Below are 20,422 nucleotides of genomic sequence, written 5' to 3' on the forward strand. Positions count from 1 at the left end.
CAAAACAGCACATGCTCTGCGTCTTGCCTCTCCCTTGCTTTTTCCTCGCCCTTTCACTTCCCCCACACTCTCCGTCAGGGCTAGTCCGTTGTTCTCCGCCGGGTCTTTCCCCAATGGCTGCTGTCTGGGAGGACTTTCACAGGAAAGTGGGACTGTGGGGCGGTGCTATGTGCTCAGCTTCTCTCTCCCCTCATCTGATCTCTCCTCTATCTTTCCCTTTTTTCTCCCCTCTCTCACACCCCCTCCCTCCCTCTTTCACTCTCACTGCCAGCAGGCAGAGCTGCACACACACACACACGCACACACCTACATAAACACCTACACACACACACACACACACCCTCCCTCAGTCTCTCTTTTTCGCTTGCTTACTCTCTCTCTAACACATACACAGCTAGTCTGAGGGTAAACAGAGGAGAGAGAGTGAGAGCAGGGGAGTTGAGCTAGAGGGACAATGGAGGAAAGGAAGAGAAAGGGGGAGATGTTGATACCATGAGAAAGTATAAAGGGTTTCACATTTTTCCTGACTGACCTGCTTTTCATCCTGAATGTGACCCCTCTCCAGTCTACAACAACACCGAGAAAGGGAGAGAGCGAAAATGAAAAAAATAAATAATAATCTTCCACAGCTCCTGCCAATCTGGGCCTGTGCCATCTCAGGACACACTGACTGGGAGGCCAGAGGAGAGAGTTTGGAGCGCGAGAGGAAAGGGGGGAGAATGCTCTGGCCTGATCCACTCCAACAGTCCAGAGCACAGCAGAACACAACAGAGAGAGCTCTACCTACTACTCATTTAAAAGGACCTGTACAGTACTACCGCAGGCATGAAGGGAGCGACCCGATTATCCAGCTGCCTGGCTGCCCAAGTAAGCCTGCCAGATTAGAGAACTTACATAACAAACACTAGCCAATGAGCGAGTACACACACACACACAACCTTACCTGGCTCTACAGTGCGACCATTTTAATCGCATTTCCGCATTAAAAATAGATGTGTGTGAACTGAAAAAGTAACGTATGAGCATATGTGCGAGTTGTGATATACAGCAAAAATGTATTTCTGCCATTTTGTTTCATTGCTGGTAGCTAATCACACAAAGAACTAGAGTCCCATATATCTCACCTCGAGCAGCAACAGTGCCTTGGGCGCTCTGCGCACTGTTAGTGAAGTGCTGAAAGATTCATTTAAAAAAAGTGCACAGGCATAGAAGTTGGTTGAATTTACCCGAAAGTCTACTAAACGTGACTGACTCCTGTTTCTTGGTTATTTACATCGTTTTGTTTACAGGTCTCTCTTGGAAAAGAGATATTATCTCAATGAGAAAAAACATGTATAAATAAAAGGTAAAATAAATAAAAAAGTTGTTTTTCAATGTTAATTTGAGCTTGCTCAACTGCTAGGGAAGAGACGTCAGAGAATCTTCTCTCACAGACAGACCTGGGCGTCCCACCCAATGATGTATATATACCCTGTATTTGTGACGTAACTTATTGGCCGATGAGAACCTTTGAAGCCACCAGTCGGCCATATTGGCACTCCCCAGTAGGAGCAGTCCTCCATAGTAATGAATGGAATTCTACAGTATTTCAATTAAATGTTTCAGGGACAAAATTACATGTATTTAAGTATTTAGTTGTAGTGGGGACAGTAACATTAGTATGTAATATATTATTTTATTTTTATGTTTAACTCAAATAACATAATTGAAAAGTATGCTTTTAGGTGTCTGTAATATAATAAATGTGTCAAAAATGAATCTAGACATTAATAAATGCATTTCTATTGCTTCCAAAATGTATATATTTTTACAATGGAGGATGAGTGTCAAGACGGAGGTGTGGTGGCTTCAAAACATTGCCCTTGTCAGTCCTCTAGTGTATATATAAATGATTGGTCCCACCACATAACTGGCCCGCCCCTTAAAGGGGCAGCTGAACATTTTTCTTTCACCTAAGTGACTCAAATATTTAAGGGTACATTGTACTTGATTGAGCATGGCACACTCCAAAAAACTTTTATTCATGCACTTTAAAAAATTTCTTATAATAAAAACTCTCCCTCAAATACATTAATTGTGCTCCTAAATGTATTTGGGTGCTAATAAATTGTTCAACTAAGGCGCGCATAGAGCCCTACCTTAATTACACACACAACACACACACTAAAAGGGATATACAAGGACAAGGGAGGGAGACTTGACAAAGTTCTACAATCCCTTGTTAAAGATGGCAGGCTTTTTGACCAGGAAAGACAAGGGCAATCAGTCGAAGTTTGTGGCCTTGCCATCCCATGGGGGATTCCTGGCACTGCCACACTGTAATGCTGCCATGCTATGAATGTCATTATTGAGATCTTTTTAGCACAAGGGGACAAACACATTAGCATGAGGAGATGTAAGCCTCTTAAAACATATACAGGTCAAGCGCCTGGAAGTGGAGTGTGCACCTTGACTGTCGGGCTGGCATTACATTCAGGCCAGGGTTAGGGGAGCGGGGCTGGGCTGGGACTGGTGGGCTACTCTACATATGAGGAGCCGTGGAGGGGGAAGCCCTTTTGGCAGGCATGGTTACTGGCTGATGAGCAATGGCAGAGTGGGGTGGGGGTGGGGGGTTTAAAGATCCCCCCCAGACAGGGGCCCTGTGGTTGTGGTTACATAAGCCCTTCATAGAAGCCCAGCTCCCAGGACTAATCCCCTGGGATGCAGCGGCCCACTAATCCCAGTGCGGGAGAATGGAGTTGAAGACATTAAGCAGGATTACTACTCAGGGCCATGTTCAAGGGCCAGCGCCAGTCATTACAACAACCCCCCGAGACAGAGTCTGCAGACTGCCAGCAGCAGGAGAAACAACACCACACCACGAGACAGAATGACTGGGTGTCTGGCTGCATAGGATTTCTCCCTTCACTAGCACATTCATGGTGATAAAGGAACTTCTTTAGAAAAAATAGTATTACACAACAGATCGGCAAGTGCTCTGCTGAATCACAAGACAGGTAGTAGTCATACCCAGAACTGAAAATCATACAGAGAATCCATGACACGTCATCAAAACAGGCCAAAACCTTCCCGCAAGGTATTTTTTGGGGGGGCCCCCCAAAGTTTTTCGGTAAAGTTTTCGAGGAAATCTGTTCCCAAGTATTCCCATAAAAAAAAGAGACGTATGTGATCTTGTCTCAAAGTAATCAAGTTAAGGAATGATTGTTATTGTCAAATACAATCTTTTATTGGGCTTAGTTGTGGTCAATTTGCAGAGTACAAGTTATTATAATTACGTTGTGGCCATCGACCATACACTCTGCAGGTGAATCTAGTTACCTACCACTGCTGTAGACTGAGCTGTGTGCAGCACACGCAACACAACTACACCACAGCAAAAAGACAGGCAAAATCACAGCCACCTTCTCTCTGCAGGACCCACAGGCCAGGCGGGGCCAGGGTAATCTTCAGTCAAAGACAATAAACAGGCCATGTAAAGAGTAAACAGACTTCTGCAGTTGGAGCTGTTCTAGCCAAAGATAAGAGGGTGGGACTTTTACAGTGGCTTCAGAAACAGTCATGGCAGGCGTGTAGGACACAGCCCTGGGTCAGGCAGCGGAGCAGCAGAGTGGAGCTTGACAGACAGACAGAGACAGACAGACAGACAGAGATAGACAGACAGACAGACAGCACGTGGCTGCAGCCTAGCCCATCTGACAGGAAGTCACAGGCACATGCACTTGTCACCACTTTCGAGAAAACCTCGCCAAGCTAATTCTATGGGCGGTTTTCTCTTTGACAAGGAAAGTTTTCTTTTGAATGACAATGGCGCTGCTGGGTCGTATTTCAAACACAGAGGTAACTTGTTTTTTGTTCGATTTTCTTTACCTTTTTTGGCGGTTTCCATCTCCTCCTCAGTCCATCGAGAGCTCTCATTCATCTCCAGATTGGCTGAAAGGATAAAAGCAGAACCACCACGTTAGAAAGCGGGCAGGAGGGAGGGGGAGGGGAGTCTCAAGTAGACAGAGAGAGCGAGCGAGCGACTGACCGAGAGAGAGAGGGAGAGACAGAGAGAGAGAAAAGAGAAAAGCTAGGGGGCAGGGTTGTCTTTGCTGCTTGCTGGTGCAGCACAGTAGAGCCGGTCGACAGGGGCTGTTAGTTTAAGAGGAGAAAGTCAGTTAATGATTAGAGACATAATAAGTGGTTGTTCCAACTGTCTACAGTAGGGACCAGCCTGACCCTGGCAGAAGAGAAGACAGGAAAGAAAACAAGAAGAGGAGAGGAGCTGTGGTTTCAGTGCTGTTGTGTCCTCTCTGTAGGGCTGTGACGGGCACAGTAACAGCAGGCGAGGACGGAGAAACAAGCCCAGTAACATTGAGAGGAGACACTAGAGATACTGATCAGAACAGAGCCCCTCTGGCTGGATCAGGCCACCTGGGGATTCCCAGGGACAAACCCACAGCAGCAGGAGCAACCAACCACTCACTGAAGTGTTGAAACATCAAAACCCTAATCGCCTACAGCTACAGCGTGTGTGTGTGCGTGCATATAAAGGCAGCCTTACAAACTGCAGAGAGAATAAAAAGCTGAGACAGATGAGTATTGCTGCCTTAATGAGTACGTTCGGGATACTTTAAAGAAATTAGATGGGGAAACTCGCATTAACGCACATTGTGTACGTTGCCCTACATTGTCAATGAGCCATGTGGTGCATTCTGGGCAATTCTGTGAAGGGGAGTGCACTCCAAGGAGTGAATAGGAGTCAATTGGGTGCTAGCTGTACATAGTCCATCTGTAAATAGCCCACCCAATCTACCTACCTCATCCCCATACTGTTTTTATTGACTTTTCGGCTATTTTGCGCACTAGTATCTCTACTTGTACATCACCATCTGCTCATTTATCACTCCAGTGTTAATCTTCTAAATTGTAATTCTTCACTTCTATGGCCTATTTATTGCCTACCTCCTCATGCCTTTTGCACACAATGTATATACAGTGGGGAGAACAAGTATTTGATACACTGCAGATTTTGCAGGTTTTCCTACTTACAAAGCATGTAGAGGTCTGTAATTTTTATCATAGGTACACTTCATCTGTGAGAGACGGAATCTAAAACAAAAATCCAGAAAATCACATTGTATGATTTTTAAGTAATGAATTAGCATTTTATTGCATGACCTTAGTATTTGATTCATCAGAAAAGCAGAACTTAATATTTGGTACAGAAACCTTTGTTTGCAATTACAGAGATCATACGTTTCCTGTAGTTCTTAACCAGGTTTGCACACACTGCAGCAGGGATTTTGGCCCACTCCTCCATACAGACCTTCTCCAGATCCTTCAGGTTTCAGGACTTTCAGCTCCCTCCAAAGATTTTCTATTGGGTTCAGGTCTGGAGACTGGCTAGGCCACTCCAGGTCCTTGAGATGCTTCTTACGGAGCCACTCCTTAGTTGCCCTGGCTGTGTGTTTCGGGTCGTTGTCATGCTGGAAGACCCAGCCACGACCCATCTTCAATGCTCTTACTGAGGGAAGGAGGTTGTTGGTCAAGATCTCGCGATACATGGCCACATCCATCCTCCCCTCAATACGGTGCAGTCGTCCTGTCCCCTTTGCAGAAAAGCATCCCCAAAGAATGATGTTTCCACCTCCATGTCTCACGGTTGGGATGGTGTTCTTGGGGATGTACTCATCCTTCTTCTTCCTCCGAACACGGCGAGTGGAGTTTAGACCAAAAAGCTCTATTTTTGTCTCATCAGACCACATGACCTTCTCCAATTCCTCCTCTGGATCATCCAGATGGTCTTTGGCAAACTTGAGAAGGGGCTGGACATGCACTGGCTTGAGCAGGGGGACCTTGCGTGAGCTGCACGATTTTAAACCATGACGGCGTAGTGTGTTACTAATGGTCTTCTTTGAGACTGTGGTCGCAGCTCTCTTCAGGTCATTGACCAGGTCCTGCCGTGTAGTTCAGGGCTGATCCCTCACCTTCCTCATGATCATTGATGCCCCACGAGGTGAGATCTTGCATGGAGCCCCAGACTGAGGGTGATTGACCGTCATCTTGAACTTCTTCCATTTTCTAATAATTGCGCCAATAGTTGTTGCCTATTGTCCTGTAGCCCATCCCAGCCTTGTGCAGGTCTACAATTTTATCCCTGATGTCTTACACAGCTCTCTGGTCTTGGCCATTGAGGAGAGCTTGGAGTCTGTTTGATTGAGTGTGTGGACAGGTGTCTTCTATACAGGTAACGAGTTCATACAGGTGCAGTTAATACAGGTAATGAGTGGAAAACAGGAGGACTTCTTAAAGAAAAACTAACAGGTCTGTGAGAGACGGAATTCTTACTGGTTGGTAGGTGATCAAATACTATGTCATGCAAATGAATTACTTAAAAATCATACAATGTGATTTTCTGGATTTTTGTTTTAGATTCCGTCTCTCACAGTTGAAGTGTATCTATGATAAAAATTACAGACCTCTACATCCTTTGTAAGTAGGAAAACCTGCAAAATCGGCAGTGTATCAAATACTTTGTTTTTTCTCTACTGTGTCATTGACTTATTTATTGTGTAATTGGCTTGTTTATTGATTATTCCATGTGTAACTCTGTGTTGTTGTCTGTGTCACACTACTTTGCTTTATCTTGGACAGGTCGCAGTTGTAAATGAGAACTTGTTCTCAACTGGCCTACCTGGTTAAATAAAGGTGAATTAAAAATAAAATAAAAATCGCTCAAAAACCCAACATTAGCATGAATTACGTAAATAAAAAGCACAACATTACAAATCTTTTCCGAGATGTGAGATAATGAACTTCTTCTCTGTAATATCGTATAGCTTTGAAATCGTGACATTACAAAGTTGAGGAAAATAAGCACACTTTGACTCATAATCTGACTTTTAGAAGGGATTGCGTGATGATTATTTTAGCAACCGCATGACGCAGCATAACAATGTGAACGCGATTGATCGACAGTCTGCTGGTATTTTGGTATTTTATTACGATCCTCATTAGCAAAAGTAGCAGCTACTCTTCCTGCGGTCCACACAAAACATGACATAATACAGAACATCAATAGACAAGAACAGCTCAAGGACTGAACTACATACATTTATGTAGGTTCATTATACGTTCCTCCATTCACTGGCTATTGAGATTCCCGTCTCCTCATTTCTTAAAGCATCCCTGGTATTTTCTCATTAAGTATCAATTTATTGGCTCTCTCTTGTAGGCACAAATTATCTTAAAGGCACCTTCCAGGCCAAGGTGTGTGTGTATTCGGTGCACGTGTGTCAAATTGTGTTGAGACAGATCTACAGTGCACCCTTGTGGTGTGGGTTATCAGAAGGGAAATAAACACAGCAATGACGGGAGTGTTCTCAGTTCACATTAAATCAGGTGGACCTACTAAACAGATATGCTTCAGCAATATCATGGCCATATTTTTCCTTCAAACATACCGCCAATCAGCGACATTTCAGACCAAAATATAGACGTTAAATATTTCTGCTCAAAGAGACCCTGGCTCTTTCGGTTTCTGAGTTGTGTGATGAAAATGTAGTCAGGTGAAAAGAGCAGTGGGTGAAGATGCAGTGAAAGACATGCGGCAGTGTAGACTATAGCAGTAGTGTGAGACGTACCGAGTTCACCGCTGAGCGGCGGCGTGGCGGTCTCCTCCACCTCGCTGGTCATGGAGCGGGTGATGCGGCCCTTGCGCCGGCCCTGGCTGTTAGCCGTGCGTCGACCCTTTAAGGCCACCGTGGGCTCTTTGTCTTCCCCGTCCTCACCAGAGGTATCGTCCCTGCAGGGAGAGTGTCAGTCACATCATCATGATTACCCTCTTCCTCACTGCCTGCACATGTACTGTTTAGTTTGTTAACTTAAAACCTGACAAAGTGCAGAGGTCTGTCTGGGTTAAAAAACTGAAAATAACTACAGTATGTGCCAAAGCACACACAGACGTGCACAGGCACGCGCACACACAGACCTCAAGGCTCAGGAGAGAGTAGTTTGGAGTTTTGCAAGCAAGGCAATATATCCCGTCAGTGTCATGGCAGGCTAACAGATAAACAGTGATTTTGTAGCCGGTGTTCTTCCATTCATTTTCACCTGGTCCATTATTCTAAGGCGGCCCTGTCCTGCTACCTTGCACACCAGATATAGCAGTGCCAGGGGTTACAGGCAGCCACCACAGGGGCAGTGGGAGTCAGGGACTCCTCTGCCTGCTCTCCTCAGCCCAAGTACTGGAAGCACCGAAGATTCTTCATCATGATCAACACCACTCATTCAGACAGGCAGGACAACTCCTGTTCACTGTTCTGTTTGTCAGCAGCACCAAACAACTCCAACTTGTCCAACCTCTATTCAGAGAGCTGGGAGCGTCACTAGAAGATTGGACATGATGATGATGGACTTCCATCCTTCACTGCTCTTCCCTGTGAAACATGCGACTCTCATGAAGACAACAACACTGCATTGAGTGAGTGCTGTTCCACTGCTCACATAGATTGCAGTGCTCAGCAGCACTGACACATTTCACCATCCTCCTCTCCATCACGCTGGAACTGTGCCTACAGAGATGCCAGGGCAAGGCAGCATCACACAGCAAATCACACACTCTGGAGCTCCCAGCTCTGGAGACTTGCTGGATTATTGTAGCAACCAACAGTACAGTAACGGTGTTGCTAGGCTGTCAATCACATCATTTTTCCTCCCATCGAAAAAGAAAATAAGTATGGAATCTTAAAAATGTGACTTTTGGTAGCCTATTGGGAGTGAGAGAAGAAAAACAGGAAAACAGCTGTTTATAAAAGTAGGAGGAGAAGGATTACGCAACAGATCGGCTAGAGTTCTGCTGAATTACAAGAAACGTATTAGTCACAGCAAGAACTGAAAATCATACAGAGAATCTATGACACGTTATCTAAACATGGCCACAACACAAGAACTAGGGCTCACAGTGAAACCGCATTTCGTCAGATATGCAAAGAGTATCTGAGGTTAAAAACGATCATTTTCACACCCAAACATGAAATAGACAAGAGGAGTACCATTTATATCTAGTGAAACACATAGCATTGGCTGCATTCTTATCTCTCCAATATACAGTGCATTCAGAAAGTATTCAGACCACTTTTTCCACATTTTGTTACGTTACAGCCATAATGACAAAGCGAAAACAGGTTTATTTAAATGTAAAATATAAAACAGAAATACCTTTCTAACATAAGTATGAGATTCAAAATTGAGCTCAGGTGCATCCTGTTTCCATTGATCATCCTTGAGATGATTCTACAACTTGATTGGAGTCCACCTGTGGTATATTCAATTGATTGGACATGATTTGGAAAGGCACACACCTGTCTATATAAGGTCCCACAGTTGACAGTGCATGTCAGAGCAAAAACCAATCCATGAGGTCGAAGGAATTGTCCGTAGAGCTCCGAGACTGGATTGTGTCGAGGCATAGATCTGGAATTGTCTGTAAAGCTCAAAGACAGGATTGTGTCGAGGCACATTTCTGCAGCATTGAAGGTCCCAAAGAACACAGTGGCCTCCATCATTCTTAAACTGAATAAGTTTTGAACAACCAAGACTCTTCCTAGAGCTGTTCCCCCGGCCAAACTGAGCAATCTGGGGAGAAGGGCCTTGGTCAGGGAGGTGACCAAGAACCCGATGGTCAGTCTGACAGAGCTCTAGAGTTCCTCTGTAGAGTTGGGAGAACCTTCCAGAAGGACACCCATCTCTGCAGTACTCCACCAATCAGGCTTTATGGTAGATTGACCAGACGGAAGCCACTCATCAGTAGAAGGCACATGACGGCCTGCTTGGAGATTTCCAAAAGGCACCTAAAGGACTCTCAGACCATGAGAAACAAGATTCTCTGGTCTGATGAAACCAAGATTGAACTCTTTGGCCTGAATGCCAAGCAACACATCTGAAAGAAACCTGGCACCATCCCTACGGTGAACCACGGTGGTAGCAGCACCATGCTGTGGGGATGTTTTTCAGCAGCAGGGACTGGGAGACTAGTCAGGATTGAGGGAAAGATGAACAGAGCAAAGTACAGAGAGAGATCCTTGATGAAAACCTGCTCCGCAGCGCTCAGGACCTCAGACTGGGGCGAAGGTTCACCTTCCAACAGGACAACGACCCTAAGCACACAGCCAAGATAACGCAGGAGTGGCTTTGGGACAAGTCTCTGAAAGTCCTTGAGTGGCCCAGCTAGAGCCTGGACTTGAACCCAATCTAACATCTCTGGAGAGATCTGAAAATAGCTGTGCAGTGACGCTCCCCATCCAATCTGACAGAGCTTGAGAGGATCTGCAGAGAAGAATGGGAGAAACTCCACAAATACAAGCTTGTAGGGTCATACCCAAGAAGATTAGAGGCTGTAATCGCTGCCAAAGGAGCTTCAACAAAAAAGGCCTTACAATTTGACAGAGTATTTTGTGTAGATCATTGACAAAAAATTACAAATTAAATACATTTTAATCCCAACAAAATGTGGAAAAAGTCAAGGCTATGTGTGTGAATACTCTGAAGGCACTGCAGAGTGTAATAATAATACAGAAATGTAATAAGGAATCTTAAAAATGTGGCTTTTGGTAGCCTACTGGGAGTGAGAAAAAGAAAAACAGCTGTTTTTAAAAGTAAGAGATGATTACTTTTCCTGATCTAGTCAGGGTTATGATGATGACTTTTCCTGATCTAGTCAGGGTTATGATGATGACCTTTCCTGATCTAGTCAGGGTTATGATGATGACCTTTCCTGATCTAGTCAGGGTTATGATGATGACCTTTCCTGATCTAGTCAGGGTTATGATGATGACCTTTCCTGATCTAGTCAGGGTTATGATGATGACCTTTCCTGATCTAGTCAGGGTTATGATGATGACCTTTCCTGATATAGTCAGGGCAAACAAATCTAACTTAATTTAGAGAGAGGAAGGCAAGCAAACTCACTTCATTACATCCTCCTTTTCTTCCCCCTCAGTCTTCTCCTCCTCCCTCTCTCCCTCCTTCTCTTTCTCCTTCTCCTCCTTGTCCTCCTGGCTGCTGCGGTTCACTTGTTGTTGTTGTTGCTGTTGTTGCTGCTGCTGTTGTTGCTGCTGCTGTTGTTGTTGTTGCTGTTGCTGCTGTTGTTGCTGCTGTTGGCCATGCTGTTGGGGTGGAAGAAAAGACGACAACATTTAGTTAGTTACAAACATGATCCCTGGTAACAGGAAACATGGTGTGAACACGCGCACACAGACGCGCATAAGAACCTATATACACACACAAAAACATGAGCTGTGTAGTAGTGTTGAGGTCATTCTGCCATCAATACCAGTAGGTACACCACAAGGACAGCCCATATGTCTTCCTTCTCCTGGCACCCAGAACCACTTCCTCTTCCACTTCCTGTCTGTCTGGTCTCAGGTTCATATCATGAAAGAAATACTGCAGACTGCCAAAGACCTGCCACTAACACTGTTATAACTGGTGGAAACTACACTTATTTGAGCATTGTAAAGGACAGTTGCCTCAGTATATGGGAGTTGTGCTGTGTGCTAAGGTATTTTTCTTACAGCTCTGTAAATGGTTTTATAGCTAGAGGTGAAGCCAATCCAATCCCATGTCTACTTTAATAACAGAGTCATTACATCTAGCTCTGGGCATGGAAACACAAAAAAGGCAGAGAAAGAGAGTAAGAGAGGGGGAGGCTAAATCAAAATGGACCTTTCTCACAGGGATACCTTCTTCCATTTGAACCATGTCACTAGAGTTGATGTCCCACCTCTCTCAAAGATTAACTCAACCCAACGCAAATAAAAGCCATAACACTGATTGATTCTCCAGTGGATAAACATGGTTTCCCTCTCTCTCCCCCTCCCTCCTTTCCTCCCTCCCACTGGGAACCTGGAGACAACAAACAGCAGCCCAATCATCTCAATAGACTGCCATTATCTCTATGGAGTCATGCACCTAAACAGACCGAACAGCAAACTCACGGCCATTCACAGGTGTCTTAAAAGAGTCAGGCTCAGGCAGGTGATATCTAAAAGCCTGCTACTGTATCTCTGCTCTGCTACTCTGCTTTACAAAAAAATATCTATATATATATTAATCAAGGCTGGGCGCTGATGAGCTTTTTTGTTGTTATTACTACGTACTCACCCACCTCTTCTTCTCTCTCTAGGTGTCATTAACGTTAGCTGTTGTGGTCCTGTTGAGCCTTTTCCTCTACTCTCCCATTTCCCTCTCTCTTTTCTTACAAATCTCTCACTCGCCGACTCCCTCCCTATGTTCTTCTCCCTGTGTTATTAGCATTAGCCCCAGTGCTCAAGCAGCTCTGTTAACGAACCCGTAGTGTTTGTGTGCTGAGCTAAACGTTCACTAGCTAGGTAATGAGATGAGGTGTCTCTGGGAGAAATGAGGAGACACCCAGCCACGACCACAGAAAGGTCGCTGGCTAATTAATGCACCATTTCATTAGCACCCACCACACCGCCGTTGGATTAAATGCCTAACACCCGATCTGGGCCTAAGTAATAACTGGGAGCTAATTAGCAATGGAAACCACCTGTTTAAAAAAAATCTTGTCAATACGGACACATTAGTGCTGACATGAAGGGGGAACACAATGGCACGTGTCACATAATCGGTGTGCTGCTTGCATGATGACCTATCCTCTAGTGATCCCACTGCTCAGACAGAGTCCCATGGGTATGTTACCTCTCCATGTAGGTTCTACTGACAAACGTCCTTCACCTAATGCCTTCTCAAGTGTGGAGTGGTTAGGGGTGTGGCGGTCAGGAAATGTTGGCAGCTGGTGATTGTCAAGCATATAACTGTCGGTCTAACGGTAATTGACAGTTAATGAACAAACACATATAGCTTCTCCTGGCTTCCACACATAGCCTACAAACCACTGATGCAGACCTATGGAACATCTACATTTAAATAAGTCTAATAAATCCATGTAATATAGCCTGCACCATCACAATATATCCATTTATTTTAGACAGGTCTAAAGAGGCATGATATGAAGAAAATGTTGTCTATTTCAGAAGAACAGATAAGCATACTCTGACTTGTCCTTATGTTAGGCCCTGATCTGGCTATGCCATATGGCTGTGGGCTACACTAGTTCATTTAGCAGACAATATTCGCTTAGAATTCTGTGGCATTACTTCATAGTAGGACTAATATAATTGAACAAAGCTGAATAATATATTAATATTTTCTCCTAATGATTTGAGGGAGTGTGCACATGCGGCAATTCTGTGTTGAGCGGTTAACAATGAAATTGGTACTACTACAGGCTTCATTTAGTTATTCATGTAACTTTAGTTCTACAAATGTTGGGCTATATGTTTGATTTTAAATACATTGTAATACCGTGACTACACCGCTCGCTTCGCGTGCGCTGCAAAATAAATGTAGAAATCTATATTATTCAATTATTGCACCCACACTGCTCGCGCGCGTCAACAAGCGTCTGCGTTGCCAAGGGCTAAAATAGAAGTCAGTTCTATTTGTGACGCAGATCGCGGTGCAAGTCCTGCCTCTCCCATCTCCTTATTGGTTTATAGAAGCAGATACCCACACGCCATCTCCTCATTGGTTATACCCACGTGGGTGATTGAAAAACAAACTGTGTTGTCGGTTGTCGTGGTAATACTATGAAAGTTTAGATGCCAATCACCATATAAGTTCAAAGAAGAAAAAGCCTGGAAAGAGGAGAAATGACTAAAAACGATTCGTTTGACCGTTTTATGTATGGGTTAATTGTCAGCGTAGAGGACCTTGTGCATTCAGGTGAAATAAAAACTCAATGTTTATATCCCAGGACAAATTAGCTAGCTACAGCAAGCTAGGTAAATAGGACAAATTAGCTAACAAGTGCAAGCTAGCTAGCTAAATTGCCATAAATGTTTAATGCTGTTCGATCTGTCCCCAAATTAATGTAATTGGTTCAGAGTTTGTTTTGATATTTTGATCTGTGTGTCGTGATCACGTTTGGGGACAAAATGAATGTATGCACAATGGCGCACGTGCGGTTCCATGTAAGGCTGCATGATGCGACTCGAATGATGATTTGAAAAAAGTTTTTGAAAAAAGTTGCTTGAAAGGCATGAGCTCTGCTTTGCTTTATTGGGTAGGCTGTACACACTTCATTAGTCTCTCATTCACTATTTGACAGACACTTGGTAATGCCTCGAATTTCACAGCGGTATCCCCTTTGTGGCCATAATGCACCCTAAAAAAATCCATGATTTTGCGGCCAGTGGCCGTTGTGCCCTTGGCCCGGAGTGCTGCGTTGTGCCTGAGTGCTGCACGCTCCGAAGCACCTCTAACTCACATGGCTCTCAATCATGTGATCGGGTCTTTCTCACAGGATACAAGTGAAGACAGACATCAGGGATGCAACTGAGCGCATCCTTATCCAATTCCGAGGTGCATTTTGAAGACATTGGAAGAACTGTCCACATTTACTTTTCATCAGCCAACAAGATGAGTAGGCCTAACGAACAGCAAAAGCACAAGCCTATGTCAATCTACTATCGCTCATAGTACAAAAGTGTGCCTATTCTATTCTGTGTGAGAAATAAATACTCCAAACCTAGTCTGGGACAGTTGTGGGATGCAATATATCCTTAAGTAATACAACCACTAGCATCCCAAAAAATGATTTACGCAATGTGGCTGACGCAACAGATCAGAACGTTTATCTTACAATGTTGAAACTATTTGGCTGTCACACTATAAGCGCGAATGTTCCATTAGTGGGAAAACCCCAATATCAAAAGTGACCGCAAATGTAATTATGCATGTAATGCTTTTATTATAAATGTGCATTTTTGTGGTGAAAATTATTTTCCCAAAATATGAAACTCACACGCTGCACATGTATGCCAGTTAGGCTCTAAACCCCTTGTAAAGCAGATTCATGTGCTTAATTTTAAGAAGTTATTTGGCCACCTTAGTTGTGATACAAACCTTATACACCAAAACATATAGGCCTATGGGCTAGGCTACATGAGGTGTGCGACTATGATTAGAAAAAGTCACAAAAAAAGGCAGTTTCTATTGCTGGGCATCATTCACAAGTGATAATATATAATTCACAAGTGATAGGCTAATATTGTCACCCATCAGACTATTCTTGATTTAATCTCGTCTTTACATACAGTACCAGTCAAAAGTTTGGACACCTACTCATTCAAGGGTTTTTCTTTACTTTGACTATTTTCTCAATTTTCTGTAAAAGAATAGTGAAGACATCAAAACTATGAAATAACATATGGAATCATGTAGTAACCAAAAAAATGTTAAACAAATCAAAATATATTATATATTTGAGATTCTTCAAAGTAGCCACGCTTTGTCTTGACAGTTTTGCACACTCTTGGCATTCTCTCAACCAGCTTCATGATGTAGTCACCTAGAATGCATTTCAATTAACAGGTGTGCCTTGTTAAAAGTTTATTTTATCTATTTTCTTCTTAATGCGTTTGAGCCAATCAGTTGTGTTGTGACAAGGTAGGGTTGGTATACAGAAGATAGGCCTATTTGGTAAAAGACCAAGTCCATGTTGTCAAGAACAGCTCAAATAAGCAAAGAGAAACGACAGTCCATCATTACTGACATAAAGGTCAGTCAATACGGAAAATGACAAGAACTTTGAAAGTTTCTTCAAGTGCAGTCGCAAAAACCATCAAGTGCTATGATGAAACTGGATCTCATGAGGACCGCCACAGGAAAGGAAGACCCAGAGAAACCTCTGCTGCAGAAGATAAGTTCATTAGCTTTACCAGCCTCAGAAATTGCAGCCCAAATAAACGTTTCACAAAGTTCAAGTAACAGACACAACTCAACAGTTGACTGACTGCAGTGAGGAGACTGCATGAATCAGGCCTTCATGGTCAAATTGCTGCAATGAAACCACTACTAAAGGACACTAACTAATAATAAGAAGAGACAGGCTTGGGCCAAGAAACACGAGCAATGGACATTAGACTGGTGGAAATCTGTCCTTTGGTCTGATGAGTCCAAATTTGAGATTCTTGGTTCCAACTGCCGTGTCTTTGTGAGACGCAGGTGAACGGATGATCTCCGCATGTGTTGTTCCAACTGTGAAGCATGGAGGAAGAGGTGTGATGGTGCTTTGCTGGTAACACTGTCTATGATTTATTAGAACTCAAGGTACACTTAACTAGCATGGCTATCACAGCATTCTGCAGCGATACGCCATCCCATTTGGTTTGCGTTTTGTGGGACTATCGTTTGTTTTACAACAGGACCCAACACCTTCAGGCTGTGTAAGGGCTATTTGACCAAGGCGGCGAGTGATGAGTGGCCGCCACAATCACCTGACCTCAACCCAAATGAGATGGTTTGGGATGAGTTGGACAGCAGAGTGAAGGAAAAGCAGTCAACAAGTGCTCAGCATATGTGGGAACTCCTTCAAGACTGTTGGAAAAGCATCCCAGGTGAAGCTGGTTGAGAGAATGCCAAGAGGGTGCAAAGCAGTCATCAAGGCAAAGGGTGGCTACATTGAAGAATCTCAAATATAAAATACATTTTGATTTGTTTAATACTTTTTTGGTTACTACATGATTCCATATGTGTTATATCATATTTTTGATGTCTTCACTATTATTCTACAACATAGAAAATAGTACAAATAAAGAAAAACCTTTGAATGAGTAGGTGTGTCCAAACTTTTGACTGGTACGGTACACTAAATAATATCTGCGTGAAATTTGTTTTGATTTAGAATGGAACATTATCATGCACGTGTCTCAAAACAGGGGCAGTGAAAGAAACACATGTCATCTATGCACTTAAACAGCGAATTGAGGAAACTTTTCCCGTGGTTCATTATCATGCCAGCCAGGTAAGCTATAGGCTTGTTGTAAAGATAAGCCATGTGCTTAATATTAGGAAAGTTGACAAACAAATATAGTAGGCCTAGTCTATAGAAAGCTTATGGGATCCTCCTCTTTTTAGTAGATGCCATCTCTCTGTTTTCTCACGCAATTGCATAACCTGTAGAAATGTTGCGCAACTTGAGCTCAACTTGATCAAATTTTCGATCACATTTGCATCGATGTCAGAGTGATTAGAGGGACAACAGAGTGCTGAGTACCAGGCAGTTAGCAAGTCTGGAAGGCTACTATTGACCAGCAGCAGCAGCAGAGCTTGGAGAAGCCTAATTACCGTGACTAAATGGTCACGTGGAATTTGACTGCCTTTATGACCCGGTGTGGCGGTAATACGGTCACAGCAACAGCCCTAGGAGTGGTTTCAAGTTGTTCAAGTTAAGTTCTGTAACTACAGTACCTGGCTCCTGCCACGGCGCCGGTAGTTCCTGCGCACAATGTTCTTGTAGTTCTCGTTCTTTTTGGTCAGGTAGTAGAAGAGGACACATTCTGCCACCGTCTGAAACAAAACACAACATTACTAGGACCTCATCTCCAAAACAAGATGTGAAAAAGACTACTCATGTGTCAGGACTCAGGGTCCATCACTGTGGATGGAGTGAAGGATCTTCCAAACTGTACCTTTCTCTCCAGGAAAGAAGCAATCAGGCCAAAGTTTTTTGGGTGCTGGATGAACCTGTGACACAGAGCAGACAGATTAATATGCTTTTTATTTTTTAAATGATCTAATCAATGATCTGGAAGCATTCAGTCTTTTGATATTCAAGTAAATTGAGGAGTGAGTGACGCAGTGAGTGACGAGTGAGTGACGCATGTCTAGTTTGGTTGATGGGAGAAGAGGCTCTCATCAGTGCTGACATCACAACACAGTCCCACATCCATCTCTCCAGAGATATATCACTCTATTATTCATCTAACGCATGCTCTCATCAACACTAGCCTAGAGCTCCCTCACCATACTTCTATCAGCACATCCTGACGAACATTGCTCGATATCCCAATCGGATAACACAGACAGTACTGAGCATTGCTTACATCTCTTCCAACTCTCTCTTATTGATGTGTTTTTATATGGGCTTAGGCTGAGTGGACAAGACAATCCAGACTGCAGCAGCAGGCATCACATCCGCATCTCTCTCTCTCTACTCTTCTCTCTCTCCCTCTCTGCACAGGGGAAGCATTTACAGTCTCTGATCTCTGTCTGTGGGTTCGGTTTGGCTGGTTGATGTATCCTCCATTTCTCACAAAGACGGAAGATTAACTTCCTCAACAACTCCCTGACCTTTGGATAGTTCACAATCTGATTGCTATCAGAAAAACGAAACAATGTTTTGTCTACTACTGCACAGCACACACTCCTGCCATTCTAGGCAGAGTAATTCTACGGTGTGTACAACATACTTCTCGCGGAAGGTGTCCTTCTCCTGTTCACTCCACATGTTCATGACCTGCCGGTCCTTGTACACCTTCATGGGGTCGTCCATCAGGCCGTTCATGTTGATGAACTTGATGCGCTGCTGCTCGGCGTCAAACAACATGGGAGGGATGACCGCCAGCTGGCGCATTTGCTTCTCGGTGTTCTGACACAAACACGCACCCGCACATGTTTGTAAACAAACAAACAAACACACACACACACACACACACACACACACACACACACACAATCAGACAAACAGACAAGATGTCTTGGAGTGAGTACACTGTAGTGTACACCAAGGCAGAGCTTTCCAAACATTAGGCTGAGATAAACACAGTGTATAGAGACAGTGGTGGTGAGACAGTCGAAGCAGTCGTGTTTTGTTAAGTGTGTAAGAGGTCATAAGATGTAGAGGAAGTTTGAGGTCGGGGAGGAGGAGGGGACGAGAGAGATGCTGCACGCTTGGTGTGAGCAGTCAGTTCTTATCCAGATGTAAGGAACCACAGCTGAGTGGGGCTGACCTTACAGAGAAACACTGGCCCTGTATTGTACTCAGTGTGATGACTAGCCTTTCCTGTGGAACACTCAGAACACTCCCCCCTTCCACGGTCAGAGTAAAACCTCTTTGGTTGTGCAAGTGGCAGAACTATAGTCTATTTGTGCATCTGTCTGGATCACATTTCACAAATCATCACATGCTTCCTGGTCTAAGTGTTATGCAGCTACAGTAACTGCGTCCTGTAACTTACGTGTGACAAATACATTAGTGCTTGAGTGAGTCAAGCAACAAGCATGACAACAAGGTCCAGAGGGGAGAGAGGGTGGAAGGAGAGGTGAAGAGCGGGAGGTGAAGTGTAAGAGCTCACCTCTTGCTCTGATATGCCGTCAACGATCTCAGAGACCTCGTGTTCACTGCGGGCTGCAGATGAGGCCAGTCCTCCTCCACGCTGCCCCGCCCGGCTGCTCCACACAGGGGGAACACAGAGGACATGTCAACACACTGCAGGTACTGGAACTGAGCTCTTCCTTCTTTGACATCACACACACACACACACACACTTCTGCTCATACTGTAATCAAGAAACAACTCAACGGAATGTAATAAGACTTTGTTTTAACAGAATGGAATCTCTTGGCCTCCCGGGTGGCGCAGTGGTCTAGGGCACTGCATCGCTAGCTGTGCCACCAGAGACTCTGGGTTCGCGCCCAGGCTCTGTCGCAGCCGGCCGCGACCGGGAGGACCGTGGGGCGACGCACAATTGGCCTAGCGTCGTCCGGGTTAGGCCAGTAGGGATACCTTTGCCTCATCGTGCACCAGCGACTCCTGTGGCGGGCCGGGCGCAGTGCGCGCTAGCCAAGGTCGCCAGGTGCACGATGTTTCCTCCGACACATTGGTGCGGCTGGCTTCCGGGTTGGATGCGCGCTGTGTTAAGAAGCAGTGCGGCTTGGTTAGGTTGTGTTTGGGAGGACGCATGGCTTTCGACCTTCGTCTCTTCCCAGCCTGTGCGGGAGTTGTAGCGATGAGACAAGATAGTAATTACTAACAATTGGATACCACAAAATTGGGGAGAAAAGGGGGTAAAAATTGTAAAAAAAAACACATCTTATGTTTTAAATACAGCACACACAACCTAGAATATTGAGGAGGAGCAGGAGGCCCCGGGGCCTTGACTCACCTCTGCATGCGCTCCTGCAGCTCTCTCTGCTTGCGGATCTCAGGGAACTGTTTCTCGTAGTACTCTCGCACCTTGCTCTCCTTAGCCCGGCGTCGGGGGTTGTTCTCAATGCGCTCCACCTTCTTCTCCCAGGCCTCCATCAGATGGTCATAGCGCTGGCAGAACTTCTGTTCCTGAGAAGACGAACAACCAGGTCAATCACCATTTCAAAGAACATAACTCATACCAAATAACAAGTGTCCCTTTTTTCTCCTCATATCAGGATGTCATTAGAACATCTGAAATAGCATGTGCCACAAACCAGAAATCAAAGGAAATATGCCTAGTAGTTGAGCAACGTGAAATCTGTGAAAAGACCAGTAATACACTAATAATATATATACACTGTATAATACACTAATAATATATAC

General features: G+C 44.3%; 1 protein-coding gene across 1 annotated transcript in view; it reads right to left on the reverse strand.

Annotated features, from left to right (window-relative positions):
* The window catches only part of ncor2 (nuclear receptor corepressor 2), a 186,212-nt gene that overhangs the window by 52,689 nt on the left and 113,101 nt on the right, over positions 1-20,422 (reverse strand). The window contains exons 10-17 of the mRNA XM_036979698.1: positions 20,013-20,185; positions 19,203-19,299; positions 18,318-18,496; positions 17,538-17,592; positions 17,317-17,415; positions 10,951-11,096; positions 7,626-7,786; positions 3,868-3,930 (exon numbers count right to left, since the gene is read on the reverse strand). Of these exons, the coding sequence (XP_036835593.1) occupies positions 3,868-3,930; positions 7,626-7,786; positions 10,951-11,096; positions 17,317-17,415; positions 17,538-17,592; positions 18,318-18,496; positions 19,203-19,299; positions 20,013-20,185 (973 nt within the window). The remainder of the gene's footprint in view (positions 1-3,867; positions 3,931-7,625; positions 7,787-10,950; positions 11,097-17,316; positions 17,416-17,537; positions 17,593-18,317; positions 18,497-19,202; positions 19,300-20,012; positions 20,186-20,422) is intronic.

The sequence above is a fragment of the Oncorhynchus mykiss genome, chromosome 6 (assembly GCF_013265735.2).
Source record: "Oncorhynchus mykiss isolate Arlee chromosome 6, USDA_OmykA_1.1, whole genome shotgun sequence".
NCBI lineage: Eukaryota > Metazoa > Chordata > Actinopteri > Salmoniformes > Salmonidae > Oncorhynchus > Oncorhynchus mykiss.